Here is a 25,481-nt window from a genome sequence, read left to right as displayed (position 1 = left end):
GTTCGGCCGAACCCGTCGAACACGGACATCTAGGTGTCCGCTCAACCCTAATTCTGACAATACAATAGATTTTAATCCGAACATTTATATGAAAAATCTTGTCAGTACATTGATACTCCCAAGAAAAACTTTACAAATCTCACTCAAAACCACAATCACTGTGAGAATTCAATTTGTATGAGAAAACATTTTTATCCTGCTCCTTTGATTTTTTTTTTTTTTTTCGCTACAGTCAAAAACAAATGTCAATTTGACCCTATTAACTAATAGAACATTTAATGAACATTCTGAAACATATTTTTTTTGAACCAAAAATTAGACCTTTTTCACATGAGAGGTCTGATCAGGTCTGCCTGTCTGTTTTTCAGGTGGACCGATTGGAACCCCTATTCTCCTCTGTGAAGCAGCAAATGTAAAATGACTTCTGGTCGTTTAGACCCACCTACCTCCAATCTGATAAGATCAGGCAAAAACAAACCAAAGGGGATCTGCTTTGGTTTGTTTTTGCCTGATCTTATCAGATTGGAGGTAGGTGGGTCTAAGCGACCAGAAGTCATTTTACATTTGCTGCTTCACAGAGGATGTAAATAAGCAGCCAGTCCGTTTACATCCGACTGCCCATAGAACAGAGGGAGCTGTGTATGTTTCTGCTCTGCATAAACAGAGTGAACACAGACCTGTCAAATGCCTGTTCTGATCTTCTCATCAGGAGAGCAAGCCTGTTGAGCAAGCCTTTAAGCAGGGTCCAGCCCATGTAAAATAGGCATTGGGGCTCAGTTTTGGGCAATAGCAGAGGCAGCTGCTATAAGGAGAGGCCGCTATAAAGAGAACTTTGACTGATGGACACTACAGGGTTTGTTAAAAAATCTTTAAAAAAAAAAAACGTAATCTGCATATTTAAGTGCAACACTAAATGGGTTTATTTAAAATATTAAATGGATAAATAGGATAGCACATTTCAGGGCTCCAACATCAGCCCCTTTACCAAGTCTTAACAAAATATAGGTTTGATAATCTGGTGACTCAGACATAACTAATGGATTAGCATGGGTTGCAGTGTGAACACACACATATATTAACTTCATCACTACCCAATTAAATTTGGGAATACATTTAGTTTTGGACTCAATTTGGTATGGCTCTCCAATTTCTAGATCAGAGTTTTTATACACAACCCAGGGTGATTGTAGTAACCCCTTGGTTTGATGAACGCAAAACCATCATCCACTTCCAGCCATCTAACTACCTAAGTATTTAACTAAAAATCACACCAGGCTCGCACAACTTTCACCCAGGATTAACATTTTCCACTTGAATCTCTTTAGACTTGGACTATGTAACTATATGACACCGTGTGTCTCTTGTGTGAAAACATTTATAAACAGATCTCTAAGAGTAGTTACTAATGTCTATTTTTTGCTATCAAGTAAACATGATTGTGTATTCAATTCAGGTTTAAATAAGATAATGAAACATTTTAGAAAAAATATACAGCTTAGAAGTCCAGCACTTGAGGCCAATATGGCAAATACCTCCACAGCCACCATGTATTTCCCTTTAGTGCTCAGATAGGCTGGGATCATTGAAATCCAGACACTACAGAACACCAGCATGCTGAAGGTGATGTATTTGGCCTCATTAAAACTGTCCGGTAATGTCCTCACCATGAAAGCCAGAAAAAAACTCACAGCTGCCAAAAACCCCATATAACCCAACACAGAGTAGAAACCGATAACTGACCCTTCATTACACTGAATGACAATCCTATCTTTATATGAGTGAGTGTCCATTTCCCTAAAAGGGCGAGAAGAGGACATCCAAATAAGACATATTATTATTTGAATGGATGAACACACTGATACTATGGAAGTGGCCAGTTTGCTTCCAAGCCATTTCCTCCAGTAGCTGCCGGGTTTGGTGGCTTTGAAAGCGATGCAAACCATGATTGTTTTAGCAAGAAGAGAGGAGATGGCTATGGAGAAGAGGACTCCAAATGTCATGACACGGAGTATACAGGTTATATCCAGTGGCTGACCAATGAACAAAAACACACAGAGGAAGCTCAACAAGATGGAGATAAGGAGAACAAAACTCAGATTTCTGTTATTAGCTTTGACGATGGGGGTGTTCATATAGGTAATAAAAATCCCCTTTATTAAAACAGTCACAATGCAGAATAAAACAGAAAGTGTTAGGAATATTTTAGAAATGCCATCGGTGTAGGATAGGAATTCAAGGAGCTTTGGAATACACTGATTTTTCTTCTCATTGGGCCATTCTTCCTCTGGACAATTCATACAGTTCTCACTATCTGCAATACATACAACACAGATTAATTTTTAATTTAATTTAACAGTCATTGGTAGAGGAGAATTTGCGATGTAGTTTATACATACATTTACTTGTGTTTTTCTTTTTTTTTCTTTTTCCAAAAATTTTTATTGAAGAATAATAATAAAACATAACAGCAGATGCAAAGTTGCCGTAAGATATAACAGGGTAAAATCATAATACAAAATGCTTATGAGTTGTACATATGATTTACATACAGGTTATTGTTACTTATCTGGCGATTAACAATATAAACACATAACAATAGTATAGAAGTATGCAATTAACTGTGACATACAGGAGCAATTCTTGGGACATATGAGTAACACTTGCAGTGTCAAAATAAGAGTATGTAATCTAGAGTTAATATCATAGAGAGGACATGAAGAGTAGAGAAGGAACTAGAAGCGGAGCTTGTGGACGACTATTACCAGGTATGGTGGAATGATAAAAGGATGATATGAGAGATGAAATCAGAAGGTAAGTGGGGAGAAGGGGGGGGAGGGGAGGGGGAGGGGAGAGGAGGAGAGGAGAAAAAAATAAAATAAAATAAAATAAAATAAAAATGCGCAATATTTGCCAAATTCTTAGGGAGATATAATTTTGAAGGGGGAGATTCTGGACCTAGTGGGGCCATATTAGCTGCATTCAATGTGAATCATTCATTTGACCCAAATATTTGGTTTGGCAGTTTTGAATCTAAGGTAGTCACTGGAAGAGCGGAAAGCAATCCAGTCCTTCCACGTATTTATATATTTATCAGAATTGTCATGAGATATACAGATTAGTTCTTCCATGGCAGAAATTTTGTCTATTTGAGTAAACCAATCATATAGGGATGGTGTAGAAGGAGAGAGCCAATATCTGGGGATATAGTTTAGCCGCATTAATTAGGATCATAATAAGAGATTTACAGTACCTCGAAATTGGATCGCTCAGATGGTGTAATAGAAATAAAGCAGGGTGAGGGGATAGGGCGTGCAATGTTATTTTTTTTTATATATTTCCTGATCATGTTCCAAAAAGGTACAACTTTAGGGCATGACCACCAAATATGAAAAATATCTGCCTTATTTTGTTGACAATGCCAGCAGCTGTCTGTTGAGCCTCTGGAGAATTTGCTTAAGAGGAAAGGGGTGCGATACCATTTGGTTAATAATTTATAATTATTTTCCTGTATGGACACATTGATTGATCCTTTGTGTATATTGTGAAAAATTTTACCCCATTGAGTCTCTGAGATTGTAATATCAAGGTCCGCGGACCAGTCCTCACAGAGTTTGCCTAAGTGCATGGAACAATTTGACCAAATGAGGGAGTGCATCCGTGATAAAAGGTGTTGATGTGGAAGATGTGTAAGGCATATTTGTTCAAAATCGGAGAGTTGACGATTATCCGGTAGTTTTTGTAGGAGTGGAGTGATAAAGTAGTATAGTTGAGTGTATTCCCAGTGTGTTAGTGAGGGGAGTTTAAGAAGTTGTCTCAGATTTTCTAAGGTAGGGAGTTTGCCGTTGTGTAAGAGATGGTAAATGCGGATGCCAATGTCACATTTTACCGAGTGGAGAGAGTGAGGTGATAGTCCAGGAGTAAAAGATGCATTGTCTAAAATTGGTGAGAGCAAGCTCGGAGTATGGAGAAGGTTATGTTTAGTATTAGAGCCATGGAAGCATCGCAGGGTAGTGTTAATAAGCGGATGTTTGGTGATAGCCGATGGTAAAGAGGAATATGATGTCCAGGGGAGGCTCTGTATAGGGGTTTGGGAAAAGGACTTCTCTAGATCAACCCAGTCTTTTCTATGTTGTTGGGTGTGCCATTCAACTATTCGTTGAAGGTGAGATGCTCGGTAGTAAAGCTGAATATCGGGAATGCCCATTCCTTCCAGATGTTTAGGTCTAGTCAGTATGGCAAATTTTACACGAGGGGATTTGTGAAGCCAGATAAAGTTTCTGAATGCTTTTTTGATGGAAGAGAAAAAACCTGATGGGATATGAATTGGAAGAGTTTGCAGCAAGTACAAAATCCGGGGTAAGACGTTCATTTTAATTATAGCAGTTCGCCCAAACCATGAGAAGTGAGCTTTATGCCAATTACGAAAATCTGATAATATTTCTTGTAGGATGGGGAGATAATTCATTTTATACGTATTTTTCAAATCAGAAGGAATTCGGATCAAAAGATATGTGATAGAATCGTTATGCCAGACATAATGAAATTATTTCTTGACTTGGGTAGGTGAGAGTGAGATGTTGAGGGCCTCTGATTTGGATGTATTTATTTTGAAGTTAGCTATGTATTGAAATAGCTTTAGCTCTTTATGAAGATTGGGTAGGGAGATCACTGGGTTGGATAAGAAAAGTAAGATATCATCTGCGTAGGCGGCTAATTTAAACTGTTTGAATGTGGATGAGATACCTGAAATGTTTGGGTTTTGACGAATGCTGTTAAGTAATGGTTCAAGAGTTAAAATAAATAGTAGTGGCGATAGGGGGCATCCTTGCCGGGTTCCATTTCTGATTAGGAAGGCATTTGACAGGGTTCCATTAACCTGTACCTTTGCAGAAGGTCCCTTATATAGGGACATTATAAGAGCTAACAATCTCGGACCTAATCCTATCGAATGAAGGACCGCCTCTAGGTAGTCAGCCTATCAAATGCCTTCTCTGCATCCAGAGAAAGCATAAAACCTGCCTGGCCTGAGGAGGACATCAAGTGATGTATGTTCAGTGCTTTGATGGTATTATCCCTGGCCTCTCTGCCAGGGACAAAGCCAACCTGGTCACTATCAATGAGAGCAGGAATCAAAGGTAGCAAACGGGATGCAAGAATTTTGGCAAAAATTTTCAGATCAACGTTCAATAAAGAGATTGGACGGTAGTTTTGTACAAGAGAGGCGTCTTTCCCAGGTTTCGGAATAACCGAGATATGGGCTTCAAGAAGTCTGGAATGGTTAGATTCCCGATTAGCTAGACTATTGAATGTTTTCAGAAAAGGTAGCACGAGAAGATCAGAAAAAGATTTGTAATAGGCTAAAGAGAAGCCATCCGGACCCGGACTTTTTCCTGCCTTCATTTGTTTGATGGCCACATGGAATTCTTCAGCAGCTAAGGGCTTATCTAGCTGGGCAGTTTGTGTCTGAGTTATAGGCTTAAAACCATTATCGTTGAGAAATTCCGCTATGATGTCTGATCGTGAGTTTAAATTAGATGAGGGCTTATGTTCGGGGGGGGGGGGGAGGTTATAGAGATTTTCATAGTATTGTGTGAAAATATTAGCAATATCTTTGTTGGAGTGTTTCTTCTGGCCTTCTGAGTTCAATAAGTGTTGAATAGTGTTTTGCGCTCTTTTGGAAGCAAGTGCTCTAGCTAGAAATTTGCCACTTCGGTTACTAAATTCATAATACAGTTTTTGTGAGAGGATAAAGCGTTTTTTAATTTTGTGTCCAAAGGTCTCCCTTATTTGGTTTCTAATTCGTTCTAATTCTTCAAGGTGAATCTTAGCTTGGGTGCGTTTATGAACGTTTTCTAATTTTTTGGCATGAGTAAGAAGCTCAGAAATGTATTTCTGAGATACTTTTTTTCTAGTTGCGGCTTGTTTGAGTAGGGTTCCCCTAATCACACACTTATGAGCTTCCCATAGTGTGGAAGGGTCTGTCTCTGGTGTGTCATTTATTTCAAAGTAGTCATTTATTTGCTGTTTAACCACTTTACCTCCGCCCACAGTAATATTACTGCGGCAGAGTGGCTCGTTATCGTCTGACGACGTAGTACTACGTCGTCAGACACTCCCCCTTCTGGGCGGCGCTTGCGCGCCGCCGGAGGCTCGCTCCCGCTGTTTTTGGTCACAGCGGGAGTCGGGCCAGGGGAAGAGCAGCGGCGATCGCCGCCGCTCATCCCCGATCGTCGGGGATCTAGTGTGGAGATCCGCCCGCCTGTGTAAACACAAGCGGGCGGATCTCCCAAGTGACAGGGAGTGACAGATCGGAGTGTTCAGCATAGCTGGACATCCGATCTGTCCTTCTGTCACATAGTCACCTCCCCCCCCCACACGTCAGTAAGCACCAGGCATACATTAACCCCTCCCTCTCCAATAAAATTAACCCCTTCCCTGCCAGTGTCATTTTTACGGTAACAGTGCATATTTATAGCACTGATTACTGTAGTAATGTCACTGGTACCCCCAAAAGTGTCAAAAATGTCAGTCAAGGGTCCGATCTGTCCGCCGCAATGTCGCAGTACCGCAAAAAAAATCGCAGATCGCCGCCATTACGCGTTAAAAAAAAACCACCAAAAATGACAGAAATCTTTCCCTTCGTTAGTAAACGCAATAACTTTTGCGCAAACCAATCAAAATACGCTTATTGTGATTTTTTTTTACCAAACATGGGTAGCAGAAAACAAATTAGCCAAAAATGTAAAAAAAAATTGGTTTTTACATCTTTTTTGGGGGGAATTTCATATAAAAAAATGTTAAAAATATTGTTATTTTTTCAAAATAAATGCTCTTTTTTTGTTTATAGCGCAAAAAGTAAAAATCGCACAGGTGATCAAATACCACCAAAAGAAAGCTCTGTTTGTGGGAAAAAAAGGACGTAAATTTCGTTTGGGTACGGCGTCGCACGACCGCGCAATTGTCAGTTAAAGTTGCACAGCGCCGAATTGCAAAAAGTGGCCTGGACGTAAGACAGCAAAATCCTCCGGTGGTAAAGTGGTTAATGGTGTTGACTGTAGAGGGGTCCATTAGTAGTGATGAATCTAAACGCCAATTTTTTTCCTTGCGAGCAATTTGTGGTATGGAAAGAGTGATAGAAATGGCACTGTGATCGGAAATACACATTGGCTTTATAGTAGCGGTGGAAAGAAGGGGAATGTCTTTTTGAGATATGAGTAGATAATCCAGTCTGGAGTAGCGATTATGTGGGGCAGAAAAATAAGTATAATCCCTAGTTGTAGGATGCAAAAGACGCCAAGCGTCATGTAGGGACAGAACTTGTAACTGGAGTTTAATTTGTCTTAGTGCTTTGAAAGGTAAGGAAGAGGAGCCTGAGGAGGTAACTTCTAGTGGGTTAAGAGCTACATTGAAATCGCCCCCACATATTACACAACCTTCTTGAACAGCAGATAAGGTAGCGCTTAAATTTCTAAAAAAGCTTACTTGAGCAGTATTGGGACTGTATACATTGGCAAATGTTAGAGGGGTATTCCATAGTGTGCCCTTAACCAACACGTACCTTCCCTCCTCATCGATGATTGTGTCTGTTACTTCAAAAGGGACATGTTTGGCGATTAAGATAGACGCACCTTTTGTTTTGGCGAGATTGTTTGTTGAGTGGAAAGCAACAGGAAAATCCTTATTATGTAATTTTGGAACATGGTCGGATTTGAAGTGTGTTTCCTGTAAGAACACAAAATCTGCTTTAAGTGATCTTAGATAGAGGAGTAATTGTGATCTTTTTTCAGTGATATTTAAGCCCTTTGCATTAATAGATATAATTTTAAGAGGGCGAGTTGAGGGATTTTTTATAGTGGAGTCCATAATAAAAAAAAGAGACGAGGGGGTGGAGGGGTAAGGATCACAGGGTCACAAGGGAAGGGTGGATAAGAGAGTTGGGAAAGGTAGGAAAATGAGAGAATAGAATATGAGGAAAAAGGAAGAAAGAGTCAAAAATAGTAACCAACCGCGGTGAAGACCAGCTTCACTGCTTATATGAAGATAGAAAGTTGTTGGAAATTGTTAGCACCAGTAAACTGGGCTGTGGTGGGGAGTGAGGGAAGTTAGTAATGAACAGTGAATCAGTAATTATGTGTAATCAACGGTAGAGAAACCCTACCCGACTACCCCCTAACGGCAAGTATATGAAAGCAATTAACGGGGTTAATTGTAGAGTATAGAGAAGGAACGACCCTAATATAAATCTATATAACTCATTAGGGTGATCTCCTTAAACTATGGGTAATCTGTCATATTATAGAGTAGCCTTGTGTGACAGGTGCGAGAACATTAATAACAATTTGTATGAATAGGTAGCAAAACAAAACCCTTTTCAATACAGTTAACATCTTCACCCAATAGCATTTGTATCCTGGGGAAAACATCGATGCAAAGAGCGAACTAAGGATACTGGAAATTAACTAGTTCCATTAGAGGCATAGAGCCGAAAAAATAACTTTACACTGTGACCAGGCAGTGTTTATACAAAAGTGGGTACATTCCACTGTACTGCTCGCCTTAAGACTACTGTATTTTATATGAGCCAGGATATTGTGCAAAGCGAAAGGCAAACCGGAAAAAAAAACAAGAAGGAAAAACTTTGAAGAACTGAGAAGGTCTGCTATCGTTTTAAACCACTAGATGTCGCTCAATAGCAAGGATATACTCCCCAGGGTTGAATGATGAACACAGGTTACATAAACCAGTAAGATATAACTTTGTTTTGCTCAAAAAGCCATACTAGTCATTCTTGAGACTTAATGGGATCTTGCTGTATAAACAATAAGGGTAGGGGAATCTAACAGACCATTTATGACATAAAGTCCCAAAACTAATTTAGAGGATAAAGATAGAATAATCAGACTGTTTTTTCCAAAAGTGATCAAAGGATAGTAATACGGAATACATAAAGATTTTAGTACAGCATCATGCATTAAGATCGATAGGGGCGATAGCTTATGACCTATGAAAAATAAAGACGGTCCGTTAAGTGACCTATTTACCGCTCCTAATCTTCAGATCGACTCGTACGATTATTAATGAATTAGACGCTTCAGTAAACCAGTCTAATGAAGGATCCAATTGGTGTCATTGAATGCCGAGAGCCAAGATCCGATGGAATCTCACTGAAAGAGAAAATAGAGAGAAAAAAAAAGAAAAAAAAATGGCCAAAGCTACATATCTAAGCGTCCGTTATGATGAAGTTGGTGCTGGATTAATCTCTTCTGGATTTATGAGATGGTAAAATCAGTCTCTGCGAGGCTTCCTGTGAACGGGTGAAGCAGGTGAGCCGTTTCGACCAGGAAGGTGTCTGGAATGAGGTGGAGGTGATAAGTTAGGCGATAGGCGACGTCTTCTGTACGTGTGCTGATTATCCGGTGTAGAGACATCCATATCTTCTGGATGTGCGTTGGTAAGTGAGTTGCCAAGGTGTGACCAGCCTGGAATTTCAATTATAGGGATACCTAGAGTTTTGCAAAAGGGAGCTGTGTCCTCTGGGTGTCGTAAGGACGCAAAGCGCCCTCTTGAGCCTGCAAATAGGCAAAATGGAAATTTCCACTTATAAGGTATCTCTCTTTCCCTTAGGAGATCTAGTAGGGGTCTCAAATCTTTGAGCTTTTGAAGGGTGATTGGAGATAGGTCCTGGAACAACTTTATCTCTGCTCCCTGGTGCATTATTCGGCCTCTAATCCCAGCGTTTCGGAGAATTTCTTCTTTCAGTTTGAAATTCGTGAGGCATCCTATAATGTCTCTAGGCGGGTCAGTATCCCTACCTTTAGGCCTTAATGCTCTGTGGAGCCGTTCAATTTCAATCGGTGTATCAGAGGGTCTGTCAAGAAGATCGTTAAAGATTGATAAGGCTGTGCGGTCAAGTTGGTCAGGAGCCATTGATTCGGGGAGACCCCGTATTCTTAAATTGTGCCTGCGGCCTCTATTCTCAAGGTCTTCTAAGTGTCTGTGAAGATCTCTCTCAGTCCTAGGACCAACCTTGTTCAATTTATTCATAAACAGCATTGAGGACGGGATCTGTAGTTCAATATCAGTTTTTGCAGATGACACAAAATTAGGCAGGGCAATAACAGCACAGCATGAAGCAGATATCCTACAGTATGACCTGGACAAAATAACGGAGTGGGCAACGACTTGGCAAATGAGGTTTAACGTGGAGAAGTGTAAGGTTTTGCACTTGGGGACTAGCAACATAAAAGCACAATACACGTTAGGAGGAGAACCCCTGGGAGAATCAAAAATGGAGAAGGATCTGGGAGTATTGGTGGATGATAGACTAGGCAACAGCATGCAATGTCAAGCGGCAGCTGCCAAAGCCAGCAGAATATTAGCATGCATAAAGAAAGGGATGTATTCCAGAGATAAGACTATAATCCTTCCACTTTATAAAACTCTGGTCCGACCGCATCTGGAGTATTCTGTCCAGTTCTGGTCACCAGTCCTCAGGAGGGATGTGTTGGAGCTGGAGAGGGTCCAGAGAAGGGCAACTAAACTAATTAGGGGATTGGAGGACCTTGATTATGAGGAGCGTCTGCAATCGCTTGATTTATTCTCCCTGGAGAAGAGACGCCTGAGGGGGGACATGATAGCAATTTTTAAATATCTCAATGGGGATCTAGGCTTAGAAGAAAAGCTGTTCAGTCGCAGGGATTGCATGAGGACTCGGGGGCATACAATGCGATTAGAGGAGAAGCGTTTTAACCTCAGGCAATGCGGGGGGTTCTTTACTGTTAGGGCTACAAGATTGTGGAATTCTCTACCACAAGAGGTGGTTTCTGCAGGTAGTATGGTGGCTTTCAAAAGACTTCTAGACGTACATCTCAAGGATCAGAACATGCAGGGGTATGCGAGATGATTACAGCCACACACCTACACAGGTTGAACTTAATGGACTATTGTCTTTATTCAACCTCACCTACTATGTAACTATGAATAGCCTGAGATGACAATTCTCTTTGGGTGCATAGAATTTCAGAATCATGGCGGTCTGTCAGTTCCTCTATTTCCTCTACTCTAGATGTCATGGATTGCATTTCTTTTTTTAAGTCAGCTATAGCTGCCGACAGGGTAGATTTTATATCATCTGTGATCATTTTAAGATCCTGTAGGGAGACTGAATGTGTCGCCACGGGTTGTGGTGAGATATCTGAAGAGGATGTATGGGCTGAGGAAGGCCCAGTGTCATCTCTTACCTCGTGGTGTGATGATGCGGCTTGTATAGTTGGCGATACAGCTTCTCCGAGTTGCCGCTTGAACATTTCTGGCACGTGAGTCCCTGTACGTTGATCATGGTCTCTTGGGGAACGTGAACGGGTTGAAGAGGAGGATCGTTCCGGTTTTCCCATCGTGGTCTTGCAGGTACCCCAAGAGCTTATGAAGAGGGAGTCGGGTAACGGGGCTGCAGCTTCACACTTCTGCCATCAGATCTGGCCTCCGATGTGAAAAAGTATAGTATGACTGCTCTAAGTTCGTCTCTATGAGGAAGTGGACAGTCTGGGGTAGCACAATATCAGGTTTGTATTGAAAGAATATAAAGGCTGCTAGCTGATGCAAGGCCCGGGTCAAGATGGTTGCCAGGAAAAGGGTATTAGGTATAAAAAACAGTCTCCAAGTGGGTATGAAACAGAGCTTACCAGGAGTGGGATATATGCAGGGGTATCCTGCCTGATGCGAGGCTTTTATCCTACCTTCTTCCTGGATTTGGACCTGGGATGGACAGCTCAGGGCTGCAGCAGAGTCCCAGGTAGGCCGCGGGTGCTTCACAGGGGCGATCGCTTCTTTTAGCCACCAAATACCCTTATTGAAGGCAGATGCTTGAGGGGGCTGGTGTGGATGAGGGCTTAGGAAAGGTTATTATGAGAATAAGAAGGCGGATGGCGGCAGATGGCTGAGGATTTAAGTCCGGAGGTACAGGGCTCTTTTCCTAGGCAGCTGGCTCTGCTGACATCCGGACACTCCCGGTGGGACTTTGTGTCCTCCCCGGGGGATGATGAGGTTATCGATGGTACAGGGAGTGTGGATTAGTGGAGGATGGATTGGGTATCCCTTACCCGACCTCCTGGAGCCGACTTCCGGGGCCGCGATTAGGAAAATGGCGGCGGCGCCCTGCTTAGGCCTCGATCTCCGGCGAAGAGTGATCCGGGTCTCCTGAGTCCAAATATAGACACCTATGGCTGCCTCACAGTGTGTCCATTAATGTGCAGCGTTTATTGACTCGATCCCAGCTCGGGCTGCGCGGATGGCAGGGGATTCTTTATCGGGCGATGGCGGAGCTCCCGGTCAGAGCGTCCAGCGCGGTTCGCTTCTGGTCACGCCCCCGTTTTTTCAGTACTAGGAATTTGAGGTATTCTTATTGCACCAAGTATTCTCATTGCACCATAGCAACCAATAATGCTCTAGGGCAGTAGGTGTAATGTAAATTGTTGCTATGATGTTGGTGGCTCGCTTGCTTGTAAAAATGGCAACTCATGATGCTAATCCATGTCAGGCAGCATGCATGTCCACCCCAGTATTCTGGAGAGGATAGATAGAAGTCTGGCTTTTCTAGACCTGCTCCACTTACCGGCCTCTACCACACTGCTGGTAGGCTTTGATGTGAAGAGAGGACTGTGTGAATGGGGGGACTGTGTGATTTAGGGTAATATGTATTGGGGAGCTCTGTGATTTGGAGAGATTCTGTGAGGGTGGACTCTAATGTGATGAGAAGACTTGTTGGGATGTTGGGAATCTGATGGGAGGTCTCCAACATACAGTATAATAGGACTTTGACATATAGGGAGGACTTTGTTGTATAGGGGGGACTGTGGTGTGATGGGGGACCTCTGATGTGAAGAAGGGCTTTTAACCACCTGCCGACCGCCCCACGTATATACAGTATATACTGTGTTGCGGCGGCTCTCCTGCAGAAAATCCTGTACAGGTACAAAATTTGTCTCTTCCCGGTCTGCAACCAGCTCCTGCTGTGATTGGACACAGGGGGAGCCAATCAACGGGTCCGCTAAACCCAATGTCCACCAGGACCCACCGATAGTTCCCAAGAGGCAGATTGGCGGTCTACCTATGTAAACAAGCAAGAACACGGATCTCGGTCTTCTCACAACAAAAGCATCCCCCCCCACAGTTAGCAAGCACTCCCTAAGAAAACATTTACGCCTTTAATGGCCCCTGATGTGAACCCCTTCCCTGCCAGTGTCATTAGCACAGTGACAGTGCATTTTTTTAAGTACTGATCACTGTATTGGTGTCACTGGTCCCCAAAAAGTGTCAATTAGTGTCAGAATTGTTTGCCGCAATGTCGCAGTCCCACTAAAAATCACTGATCACCATTACAAAAATAAAAAAATAAAAACTCCATAAAAATATCCCATAGTTTGTAGACGCTATAACCTTTGCACAAACAAATCAATATACACTTATTAGGATAAACAATAAAAAAGCGACAATTTTGAAGAAAAAACAAACTATTTTTTACTTTCTGCTATATAACATTCCCAATAAAAAATAAAAAATAAAATGTTTTCATCATTTTAGGCCAATTTATATTCTGCCATATATTTTTGGTAAAAAAGAAAATCGCAATACACGTATTTTGATTGGTTTGAACAAAAGTTATCGCATGTACAAACTAGGGGAAAGATTTATGTCATTTTAAATTATTTATTAATTTTTTACTAGTAATGGTGGCGATCTGCGATTTTTAGCGGGACTGCGACATTGCGGCGGACAGATGGAACACCTAACTGACATTTTTGACACTTTTGGGAGGACCAGTGACATTACTACAGTAATCAGTGCTAAAAATATGCACTGTTACTGTAACAATGACACTGGCAGGGAAGGGGTTAACACCAGAGGCAATCAAAGGGTTAAGTGTGAGCCTAGGGGGTGCTTTCTAACTGTGAGGGGGATGGTCTTGTGGAATCAACACAGAGATTTGTGATTCTAAATAGGAGGAACACAGGAACCCTGTATTTACATCAGCAGATCGCTGTTCTCTCCCCACAGGGAGTGATCGCGGGTGCCCAGCAGCAATCGCGGCCACGGGCCCCGTGCATCAGCTTCCCCTGTGGCGAATGGGGGCGGGCGTGCGCCCCCAGGATCGCTTCCGCCAACTGCCGTACAGGTACAACCATTTGCGGGAACCTGCCACCGTAATTTGATAGCGGCTGGTCGGCAAGTGGTTATAGTGCAAAAAAATAAAAACCGCAGAGGGGATCAAATACCACCAGAAGAAAGCTCTATTTGTGGGGAAAAAAAAGGACATCAATTGTATTTGGGCACAGTGTCGCATGACCCCGCAATTGTCAGTTAAAATTACGAAATGCCATATCGCAAAAAATGGCCTGGTCATGAAGGGGGTAAACCTTCTGGGGCTGAAGTGGGTAACCACTTGCCGACCGAATAACGCAGATTTACTCCGGCAGGTCGGCTCTTGCGCATAATCACGTAGATTAGACACAGCGGGAACCAGACCACGGTAGAGGCGGGTGCGATCGCCGCCGCCCTCCTGCGATCTTTGGCTAGAATGACAGGAGAGCCTTCTGGAATGTAAACAATGCCAGACGGCTCTCCTGTCAGAGAGGCAGGGAAAGATCGTGTGATTCAGCTAAGCTGAATCCCTGATCTCTCTCTGCCTCTGTTCAATCCATCCCCCCTACACATTTAGAAAGCACATCTAGGGAACACATTTAACCCCTTGATCACCCCTAGTGTTAACCTCTTCCCTGCCAGTGTCATTTATAAAGGAACAGTGCATATTATTTAGCACGGATCACTGTATTAATGTCACTGGTCCCAAAAAAGTGTCACTTTGTGTCAGGTTTGTCCGCCGCAATGTCGCAGTCCTGATAAAAATAAATAAAAAATAAATAAAAAGTCCAAAATCTATCCCATAGTTTGTAAACGCTATAACTTTTGCGCAAACCAATTATTATGCACTTTTTGGGATTTTTTTTTTTACCAAAAATATGAAGCAGAATACAAATTGACCTAAACTGATAAAAAAATGGTTCTTTTAAATTTTTTTATTAGGAATGTTTTTTTTAATTGTCGCTCTATTTTTGTTTATAGCCCAAAAACTAAAAACTGCAGAGGTGATCAAATAGAAACATAGAAACATAGAATGTGTTGGCAGATAAGAACCATTTGGCCCATCTAGTCTGCCCAATATATCTGAATCCTATGAATAGTCCCTGGCCCTATCTTATATGAAGGATAGCCTTATGCCTATCACATGCATGCAAATGGGTAGGAGAAGAAAAGCAGCGCCACCTCAGTGTAGATTAAAAGGTTATTTATTACATAAAAACAATGTAGTAACTCATACAGAGGAAATAGTTGATCAGCAAATAAGGATGGTTCATCTGAAACACTGTAGGGATGTTAGGGAAGTACACCGTGGCGGCCGTGGTCCTGGCTGTGCCAGTGGAGTCCGACACTTCCTGTGTTTCTGGCAGCGTTCAGTATCCAGGCTTACATCCAATAGTGATCAAAAAAGCAAGGGGATTTCCAGTCACTACTTACCAACCAACCAGCGACCAACTAAATTAACCTGTCTAACAGTATGCGTTGAAAGCAGGGGTTTAGTTGCACACATTTGCAAATACATGCGTAAGCTGCAGATAGATGGAGGACAGGTGACTGGAGGGAGGGCTCCCTCCAGTAGGTGGGGGAGGTGACCACTTTTTACATTCAATAGTGACAGGGGGGTGCTCGCGTTCGGAGCATGCGTGCTCCTTCCTCAGGTGATCAACTATTTCCTCTGTGTGAGTTACTACAGTGTTTTTATGTAATAAATAACCTTTTAACCACTTGCCAACCAGTCACGTTGACTGTACTGCAGCAAAGTGGTTCGTTATCGTCTGGAGACGTCACCAGACATTCCCTTCTCTCGGCGGCGCTTATTCAGTTACAGCGGGAGTCGGGCCAGGGGAGGAGCGGCGGTGATCACGGCCGCTCTTCCCCGATCAACGGGGAATTGAGTGTGGAGATCCGCCCACTTGTGTAAACAAAGCGGGCGGATCTCCTAAGTGACAGGCAGGGTCAGATTGCAGGGTTCAGCATAGCTGAACCTGCGAACTGTCCCTGTGTCACTCAGTCACCTCCCCCCCACACACGTTAGTAAGCACCAGGCATACATTAACCCCTTGATCACCAATAAAAATGAACCCCTTCACTGCCAGTGTCATTTTTACAGTAACAGTGCATATGTATAGCACTGATTACTGTAGTAATGTCACTGGTACCCCCAAAAGTGTCAAAAATGTCAGTCAAGGGTCCGATCTGTCCGCCGCAATGTCGCAGTCCCGCAAAAAAAATCGCAGATCGCCGCCATTACTCGTTAAAAAAAAAAACACCAAAAATGACAAAAATCTTTCCCTTAGTTAGTAAACGCAATAACTTTTGCGCAAACCAATCAAAATATGCTTATTGCGATTTTTTTTACCAAAAATATGTAGCAGAAAACAAATTGGCCTAAAATGATAAAAAATTTTGATTTTTACATTTTTTTGGGGGGAATTTCATATAAAAAAATTTGAAAAATATTGTTATTTTTTCAAAATTGTCGCTCTTTTCTTGTTTATAGCGCAAAAAGTAAAAATCGCACAGGTGATCAAATACCACCAAAAGAAAGCTCTGTTTGTGGGAAAAAAAGGACGTACATTTTGTTTGGGTATGGCGTTGCATGACCGCGCAATTTTCAGTTAAAGTTGCACAGTACCGAATTGCAAAAAGTGGCCTGGACGTAAGACAGCAAAATCCTCCGGTGGTAAAGTGGTTAATCTACACTGAGGTGGCGCTGCTTTTCTTCTCCTACCCCTTTCTGTCTGTTGCAGAGTCCCTCTAGCTCTGTATGAAGCCTGCAGCCACCTCCACCATCCATCTCCACTAACCCCAGGGATTGAACTATCCTGCATACCTCCTAAAAAGACTAACTACAGCCACAGTTGAAACTTTTTTCATAAGACCGAATGTACTTGACTTTTTCACTGGGGCAGGTTGAACGCTGTGTAGAGGTGATCAAATACAACCAAAAGAAAGCTCTATTTGTGGGGAAAAAAGGACATCGATTTGATTTGGGTACAGCGTCGCACGACTGCGCAATTGTCAGTTAAAGCCACGCAGTGCCGTTTCGCAAAAAATGGCCTGGTCATTAAGGGGGTAAAACCTTCCACAGCTGAAGTGGTAAAAGGGTGCAGCGTCTGAAAAAATGTTGAGAAACACTGTGCTAAACATATCCTCCTGAGGCTCCTCAGTTGTCCACTAACAATTGGAGACTCTGCATAGGCCTCTTAACTGTATATGCCTCCCCTTTCTTTAATTTGCGTGGATATCTTTGGGAAGGTCGCTAAACCTTTAGGTTACTAGATTATCTTGATATTAGCAGATTCCATTTATCATCATTATAATACCCACAGATTTAATGTGGAGTGAAAATATTTCATCTAGCTCCCATGGACCCAATCCAGACAGTTTATATTTTGCATATACTGTATGAGTAGTGGTAATGATTTTATTATATTGGCTTTGGCCTAATACAAGCTCTTGCATGTAAACTTTTGCATCATACTATATGATTGGTTTTCTTCTTCATGTTTATAATAGTAATAATGTATTTGAATGATTGAACAAATATTGTGCTCTCATGAAGAAGTGGATCCTTGGTTCATGAAACACATTGAGAATTCATTGAATTTCCTTCATTGATCCATGTAGTGATATTATATATTGAATTACAAATGTAAGTATTGTACTGATTATAGCAATGGTCATTGTCTGCGAATGATAGGTTATACATGGAGGTATCAAAGAATATAGAACTCGAATATACATCAGTCTTTTTACATGGTTTTGTTATGATCTAATAATAAAAGTGACACTTGTTTGTACCCATAATGTCCTATATGTTTTTATCTTTGTTGTCTTAATTATTCAATATATCAGCGATGTTAGTGCACTACATAAGGGAACATCTATATAATCCATGCATCATTTTTTGTAATCTCAAAAAATACACTGTAATGTTAATTTTAAGATACTGCCTACCTTGCCTCTTCTTCTACATTGCAGCCTTACCAAGCTGCTCACATATTGTCCAGCCACTGTAAACTATTTTAGGCTATTGTCTCTCAAATAGTACCCTCTCTATTTTTTTCCCTAAAAAAACTGCCATGTCTCTCCCTTTTACATTGTAGCTTAACCAAACTGTTTATATATTGTCCAGTAACTGTACAATGTTTTTGGATATTGTCTTTCAAATAATACTCTATAATGTTTATTCAAGATAAAAAAAGCTAATCTCTCCCTCTTATATTACAACCTTACCGTGCACTTTGAACTGTCCAGCCACTAAAAAATATGTGTGGCTATTGTCTCTCAAATAATACACTCTAATGTTTCTTTCGAAATAAAACCTGGCTCATTTCTCCCTTTTACATTACAACCTTACCAAGCCACTGTACAATATTCATAGCTATTTGCTATCAGAAACTAAACTCTAATGATTAATTCAAGATACAATCTACTTTGTTTCTCCCACTGAAGGCAGTGTGAACAACAGTTCTTAGCTACTTGAAGCCATTTTATAATACTGCTGTGATAGAATGTTTTATATTCTGCATAAGACCTTTGCCTCCGCTAATTCTCACAAGATAAGAGTCCCGTCTTTTATTGTAAATAATATTACTTCCCCGAAATGACGTGCATGTGCTTTCCAGCAGTCTGAGGCAAGATGACCAGATGTCATACATACGCAGGTAATGTCCTTTTGGAGGGGTCCATGAGATTCCATGGGAGTAACATACTGTTTCAATGTTTTCTTATGGTAAATGTTTTCTATATAATCTGTAAGCAATAAACCAATGTCAGGTCATTCTGAACAAACCATATGCTGCCTGTGTATTGAGTTTTATCAGAGTGGCCTCCAGGCCTGCAGAGTCCAGAGGTCAACTGGGTCGAGGTCAACAAGTCTACCGCTTTGGAGTGGTCAATGCCAACAGTTCTGGAGGTCCAAATCGAGATGGTCAAGCCCATGTCCGGTAAGTGTTAAAATTTTCTTTTGCCTTACCGAGACCTCTGGGTCAACGACCATACAGTCTAGAGTAATACCTGATGGCTGTATAGACTTGATAAGGAGTGTTTTGGGAACACTAGGACCTTTGGTAGTGAAATATAGAAACAGTACTGTAAAATTGACTGACCGGTTGTAACCCCCCCTGAGACTCTTTTGCGTATTCTTTCTGTCGCGTAGAAGTATAAGATAAATGTGTATTGTTTGTCTATAATGGTAGGAAAACCTTCTTGATAGCCAAACCTTTTTTAATAGCCACTATACCTGGGAGGTATCAGTCAAGACTCTGTAAGGGTTTTTTTTGTTTGTTCCCAGAAGGGACACCCTTAGTCCAAAGTATAAGGTTTAATTTACATACACCAGTGGCTTTTCAGGAGGGTTTGACCATAAGGGTACTAATTAACAATAATTTTGTGAATGTATAAATCCTAAAGACATATTTTATTAAGTGAGAGAATATTGGAATTTGTTTATTGTTTTGTTATAGAAATGGCCAGGAATATTTGGTGAGTAGTATTCCTGGAAATAAATTAAGGAAGAGATTATTACTTCAGAAACGGTCTACCTAAAGTTGAAGTGTTAAGAATTAATGTATATTGTTTTGTGAATTATACTGAAGGTTTAAGTCTAAGAGTCATTAGGAGACAGGTAAATAACAGGAAAGAGAGTTTTGTAGTCTGTCCGCATTGTCTTTCAGTAAAGGTTATTTGTAATATCTTTAGAAATGGGGAAGAATCAAACTAAACAAATTCCACCCCCGAACCAGGCGAGACATGCAGGTTATATGTCGCCCGGGTCTCAGGTGGATGACAATACATTAACCCTTGGATAGATAACCTAGCAGGATGGACGGAGACTATGGGGAGTATTAATCCCTTTCCCCGAGATGGGGACAATGATAATCTTCACATGAATATGGTAAAGGGGCTCTGTCTAGGTGACAGCAAAGTTTTCCCATACTTCTCGGGAGACCCACAATGGGATATGAAGTACATGAAAAGAGGCCGAGAGAACTGGCTTACCTATGCCCCGTATTGGTATAATAGAATAGAAAAAGATGCGGCTGGCTGTTTTGATCTGCCTGAAGAAAAACAACCTGTCACTACGCATTTCCAAGGGCGTTATCAGAGGGGCAGAGCAAGGGGGGATTCAGAGGCAGAGTAGGACATTTTCAACCGAGGCCCCCCTACAATAATAAACCACAACAACAAAAAACAGCCTTCTCAATCCCAAATCACTGGGAAAGGGATTGCCCCTATGAGGACCAATATGTTTGTGGTCCTCCCACAATTGAACAACCTCACAACAGCCTCACAACAGCCTGAGATAAAGTTACCTGCCAACTGGCAACCACAGCAACAGCAACAATGACGGTAACTGTCACAACAGAGGGTGGACTGACAGTGGCATCGGAAAAAATGCCTATTTTTGTCCTGAGTCCAGAGAATAATTATTTCCTTTTAGAGAAAGTGTGCCACAGCATTTATGTTGATCCAGGGGTATGGGCCATAAGTTCCCTGGATGTGAGATTGATTCCATGCACCCCTTAGAAGGCCACCCTGAAGTCAGGAGTAGGCCCAGTCCAACAGTTTCATACAATAAGCAATATCGTTTATCGAAGAAAAAGGAGGATGGAATCAGGCCTATATTAAACAGATTCTTGGCCGAAGGTATATTTAAAGAAATAGTATTACCTTTCAATATCCCCGTCCCTTGTTGCTCCGAACACTGCACCTACACCTGCATTCATTTTCCAAAGCAGATGTAGTTTTCTTTGCGGCCATTACACACCAATATCAGACAAACAGAAATGGTTGTGTGAAGCTTCGCTGAGACCTTGAAGCTGGTACATTCCTATTGTGAACAAAGGGAGGGGGGTCACTTTTGCATGGAGCTAGCAGAAGTTTCTAATTCAAAGGTTGTGGGACTAAAGGTTCCAGCATTCCCACACATATACAATTATTTTTATAGAAATTTTTGAAGTTTTGCCATTTATACATTTGTGCCTATCTTGTATGATAGTGAGCGTAGTAGTAGTGAATAAAAACACTGTTTTATCAGGCAAAACATAAATTGCTGTAGTCAGCAGCATACTTTGAGGTTATTTTTTATAAAATTATAGATAATGAGAAATACCATTTTGCCTCACGGTTCCCTATGTGAAGAGGAGTCTTGGTGCAAATTTTTGAAAATTGGCTACTTGCCAAGAAAGGGTTCAAATGTAAATATCTTTGTTCCTGTTATAGTTATGGAATTTATTTTTCACCATTAAGGGTTACCAAAATTAGTGTGACCTTTGAACCCTGTTGGCACTGAGTCAAAAGTTTCAAATCAGATTAACTTTTTATCTGATTAGTGTTTAATTGAGATTTTAGGGGTATCCTCTATTGAAGGAGGGGAACCTCTGGCCAAATTTTTGTAAGATTTTTGCAAGTTTTTAGTAAGATTGGCACAGAGCCAAAAAGTTTTTTATCTGATTATAGCATGCAAGTGGTGCCTGATGTGTCATCTCTACTGATAGCCATACCATCCAATGCTACCCACTTTACAGTAATTGATTTAAGTAATGCGTTTTTTTTAGTGTCCTAGTGGACGAGGAGACACAGCCCATATTTGCTTCCTGTTTAACAGTCCAGGTAACTGACCTGGTGTAGAATGCCTCAGGGCTATGTGAACAGCCCATTGTCTGCTTCATAGTTCTCCAGACCACGCTGAGGACACCTGCTCATGGTTCAGTCCCGCTACAATATGTGGATGACATATGTAGTCACTCTGTGGAGGCCAATCAGAGCGATTCAGTGAGTTTATTGAGGTATTTACATGTATGTGGACACAAAGGTGTCACATGAAACGGTGTCAGGAAAGTACTGATTACCTTGGCTTTGTTCTCACAAAGGGGGATAGGAGAATCAGTCACAAAAGAGCTGCGGCTCTAGTGGGTCTTGCCCGCCCACAAACCAGGATCATTGGTTATTGCAGACAATGGATCCCAGACTGCTCCTATTTATGACAACATTTTGAGACAAGCCACAGGTCCAGAAATGTCAGAAATTGTTAAATGGTCACAAGAAAAGTTGAATGCGTTCGTGTGTCTGAAAAATGCTCTGGTTGTAGCGCTTGCACTGGGCCTCTCAAACTATGGAAAAATGTGTCATGTTTATGCAAGGGACAATTGTAAGACCATGGCAGATGTACTTACCCAGGAGCATGGTGGTAAACTTTGCCCTATAGTTTTTTTTCTCAAAGATGGTCTCAGTCCAGGTCTAAGGCATGCCTGAGTGACTCCGAGCATGGCATCTTGTGCGATGGTGTGTTACACCACAACATGATTGTACAGACATAATACATCCGGACACATCTCCAGGAGCAGATATGTCCTCCACAGCCATAGAGGGAGCAGAGGATGTCTTTGTAGATGGTTCCTTCTCCAGGCCAAAAGATCTCACATTGTTAGAGCTACAAACACATGCTACAGAACAGGTTTTAAAGAATTGGATGTGTGATGATTTAGAAAATGTTGAGAATGGCATTTTTCTAAAAGAGGGGACACCTTGTATCCCCGCAGCTATTGCCCCACTGTTTCATAGTATCATGGAACAGGACACAGGGGGTGGGAAAGAACATATGAAGTATTACTGACAGATTTTTTACATTGCAGGCCCACCTAAATTAGTGAAAGCATATGTTGCTAGTAGTTATGAGCCGAACACACCCCGGTTCGGTTCGCACCAGAACACCGCGAACAGAGTAAAAGTTTGTTCGAACAAATGAACCCCATTGAAGTCTATGGGACTTGAACCTTGAAAATCAAACGGCCTAATTTTGGAGGGTTAAATGCAAGTTATTGCCCCAAAAAAGTGTATGGAGGTCCAGGTCCTGACCTGGGGAACATGTAGCAATGGAAAAAAAGTTTTTAAAAACTATAGTTTTTAAAGAAGCACTGATTTACTGATTTTAATGAGACTTAAAGTGAAACTGGGGGGGGTCCCCTGAATGTGCATGTAAAGTAGTGCATCTCTACGATGTATGTAGCCTGCTGCAGCAATACAGACATTTCTAAAGCTAAAAATGTCATATACAAATATACATACAAATTTCAAATCGCATGTACTTGTCATACGGTTGCAGAAAAATTGGGCCTTGGTTGTTGATGGTGCCTGAACACCGTAACCCATCGCAGTTACTCTTGCAGGATGCAGGAACGTGCCCTGCTGCTAAAAAATCCATACAAATACAAAATCGCATGTACTTGTCATACAGGTGCCAAAAATTGGGCCTTTGGTGTTGCTGGTGCCTGAACACCGTAACAACCCCTCACAGTTACTCTTGCTGGGCACAGGAATGGGACCTGCTGGTAAGAATTCCATGAAAATTTGAAATCGTATGTGCTATACAAGTGCCAAAAGTTTGGCCTTTGGCGTATGTGGTGCCTGAACACCGTAACCAAGGCCTCGCAGTTACTCTTGCTTGGTGCAGGAATGGGACCTGCTGGTAATAATTCCATGCAAATTTGAAATCACATGTGCTACACAAGTGTCAAAAATTGGGCCTTTGTGGAAGGTGGTGCCTGAACACCGTAACCAAGGCCTCGCAGTTACTCTTTCTGGGTGCAGGAATGGGACCTGCTGGTAAGAATTCCATGCAAATTTGAAATCGCATGTGCTACACAAGTGCCAAAAATTGGGCCTTTGTGGAAGGTGGTGCCTGAACACTGTAACCAAGGCCTCGCAGTTAATCTTGCTGGGTGCATGAATGGGACCTGCTGGTAAGAATTCCATGCAAATTTGAAAATCGCATGTGCTACACAAGTGCCAAAAATTGGGCCTTTGTGGAAGGTGGTGCCTGAACACTGTAACCAAGGCCTCGCCGTTACTCTTGCTGGGTGCAGAAATGGGACCTGCTGGTAAGAATTCCATACAAATTTGAAATTGCATGTACTACACAGGTGCCAAAAATTGGGCCTTTGGTGTTGGTGGTGCCTGAACACTGTAAACCCTCACATTTAGCAGGGCATGGGGACAGGGCCTGCTGTTAAAAATGACATACAATATTTAAATTGTATGCACCTGTCATACAAGTGCAGAAAAATTAGGCCTTGGGGGTTGGTACTGACCTAAACCAAAAACATTGTTGGAAGCTAGCAGAATCAAGGTAGAGGAAGAGGAATAGGATAGGCAGCATATGCAGTCTGCCAGGGATGGCAGACCCCTAGCAAATTCAATCTGTTACATCAGCATCAGGGGCCTGATAGATCTTTTTGATCCAGGACTGGTTCATTTTGATGATAATCAGCTGATCACCAGAGTCTGTGGACAGACGCACTCTTTTGTCTGTCACAAAACCTCCAGCGGCACTGAACGTCCGTTCGGAAAGCACGCTGGAAACAGGACAGGCCAGTAGCTCAATTGCATACTGAGTAAGTTCTGGCCACTGGTCCATCCTCAAGACCCAGTAAGCCAGTGGATGCACAGCTGGAAAGGTCTCCAAGTCTCCTCTTGGGCCTAGATAGTCATGCACCATATGATGGAGACGCTGGCGATGGTAGCTTAAACCTAACAGCCCTGGGTGCTGCTGAGGACAAAAGAACTGTTTAAAGGCATCAGTCAGCCGTCCGCCTTCTCCACCGCTCCTTCTTTGGCTGAACGATGCCTCAGAAACACATCCGGAGAATGTTGACCTCCCAGTGTCTGGAAAGGCGGTACACAATTATTTTTCAAGGCCTCCTCAAGATGTTTCATCCTCTGCTCCCTCTGCAAAGCCAGGATGAGCTTTGCAACTTTACCATTGTAACGTGGATCAAGAAGGGTTGCCAACCAGCAATTATCCCTCTCCTTGATAGCACAAATCCTCAGGTCCTTTTGCAGGCTTTGCAGAATCAGGGAGCCTATGCAACGTAAGTTGGAGGAGGCATGTGCTTCTGAGTCCTCTGGGTCACTAAGGATGACATTGTCAGCAGGAGCAACCCCTCCTCAACCACGTGCAACTCCTGTGGTTTCTGGGGAATCAAAACCATCCCTTGAAGACTGCTGTATCCTATCCTCTTCCTCTACATCCATTCTACCGAAATCCTCCTCCTCCTCCTCCTCTTCCTCCTGTGTGTTTTGTGGCCCTGCAGGAATGATATCTGCATAAAGAGGGCCTTGTGAGGAAAGGAAGTCCTCCTCTTCCTGCCGCTGTTCTGCCTCAAGTGCCCTGTCCATGATTCCATGAAGTGTGTGCTCCAGCAGGTAGACTAGCAGGAGAGTGTCACTGATGCATGCATCGTCCCGGGTCACCATCTGAGTGGCCTCCTTAAATGGTGACAGGATGATGCATGCATCCCTAATCAAAAGCCACTGGCGTGGCAAAAAAAAGCCAAGCTCCG

The 25,481-nt window shown here is 42.1% G+C and overlaps 2 protein-coding genes across 2 annotated transcripts in view; both read right to left on the bottom strand.

Annotated features, from left to right (window-relative positions):
- The window catches only part of LOC309567963 (vomeronasal type-2 receptor 26-like), a gene marked incomplete at both ends in the record, with an annotated part of 569,788 nt that overhangs the window by 252,479 nt on the left and 291,828 nt on the right, over nucleotides 1-25,481 (bottom strand). The gene's annotated exons all lie outside the window — the stretch shown is intronic.
- Nucleotides 1,410-2,297, bottom strand: LOC309569241 (vomeronasal type-2 receptor 26-like; the record flags this gene model as incomplete). The annotated part of the gene is made up of 1 exon (XM_082274993.1): nucleotides 1,410-2,297. One exon carries the CDS (start codon nucleotides 2,295-2,297, stop codon nucleotides 1,410-1,412), a length of 888 nt encoding a protein of 295 aa, XP_082131119.1.

Source organism: Pelophylax lessonae (genome assembly GCF_965119305.1).
Source record: "Pelophylax lessonae genome assembly, chromosome: 1".
Classification (NCBI taxonomy): Eukaryota; Metazoa; Chordata; class Amphibia; order Anura; family Ranidae; genus Pelophylax; species Pelophylax lessonae.
The sequence above is the reverse complement of the archived record's forward strand: the minus strand, read 5'-3'. Positions and strand labels throughout refer to the sequence as shown.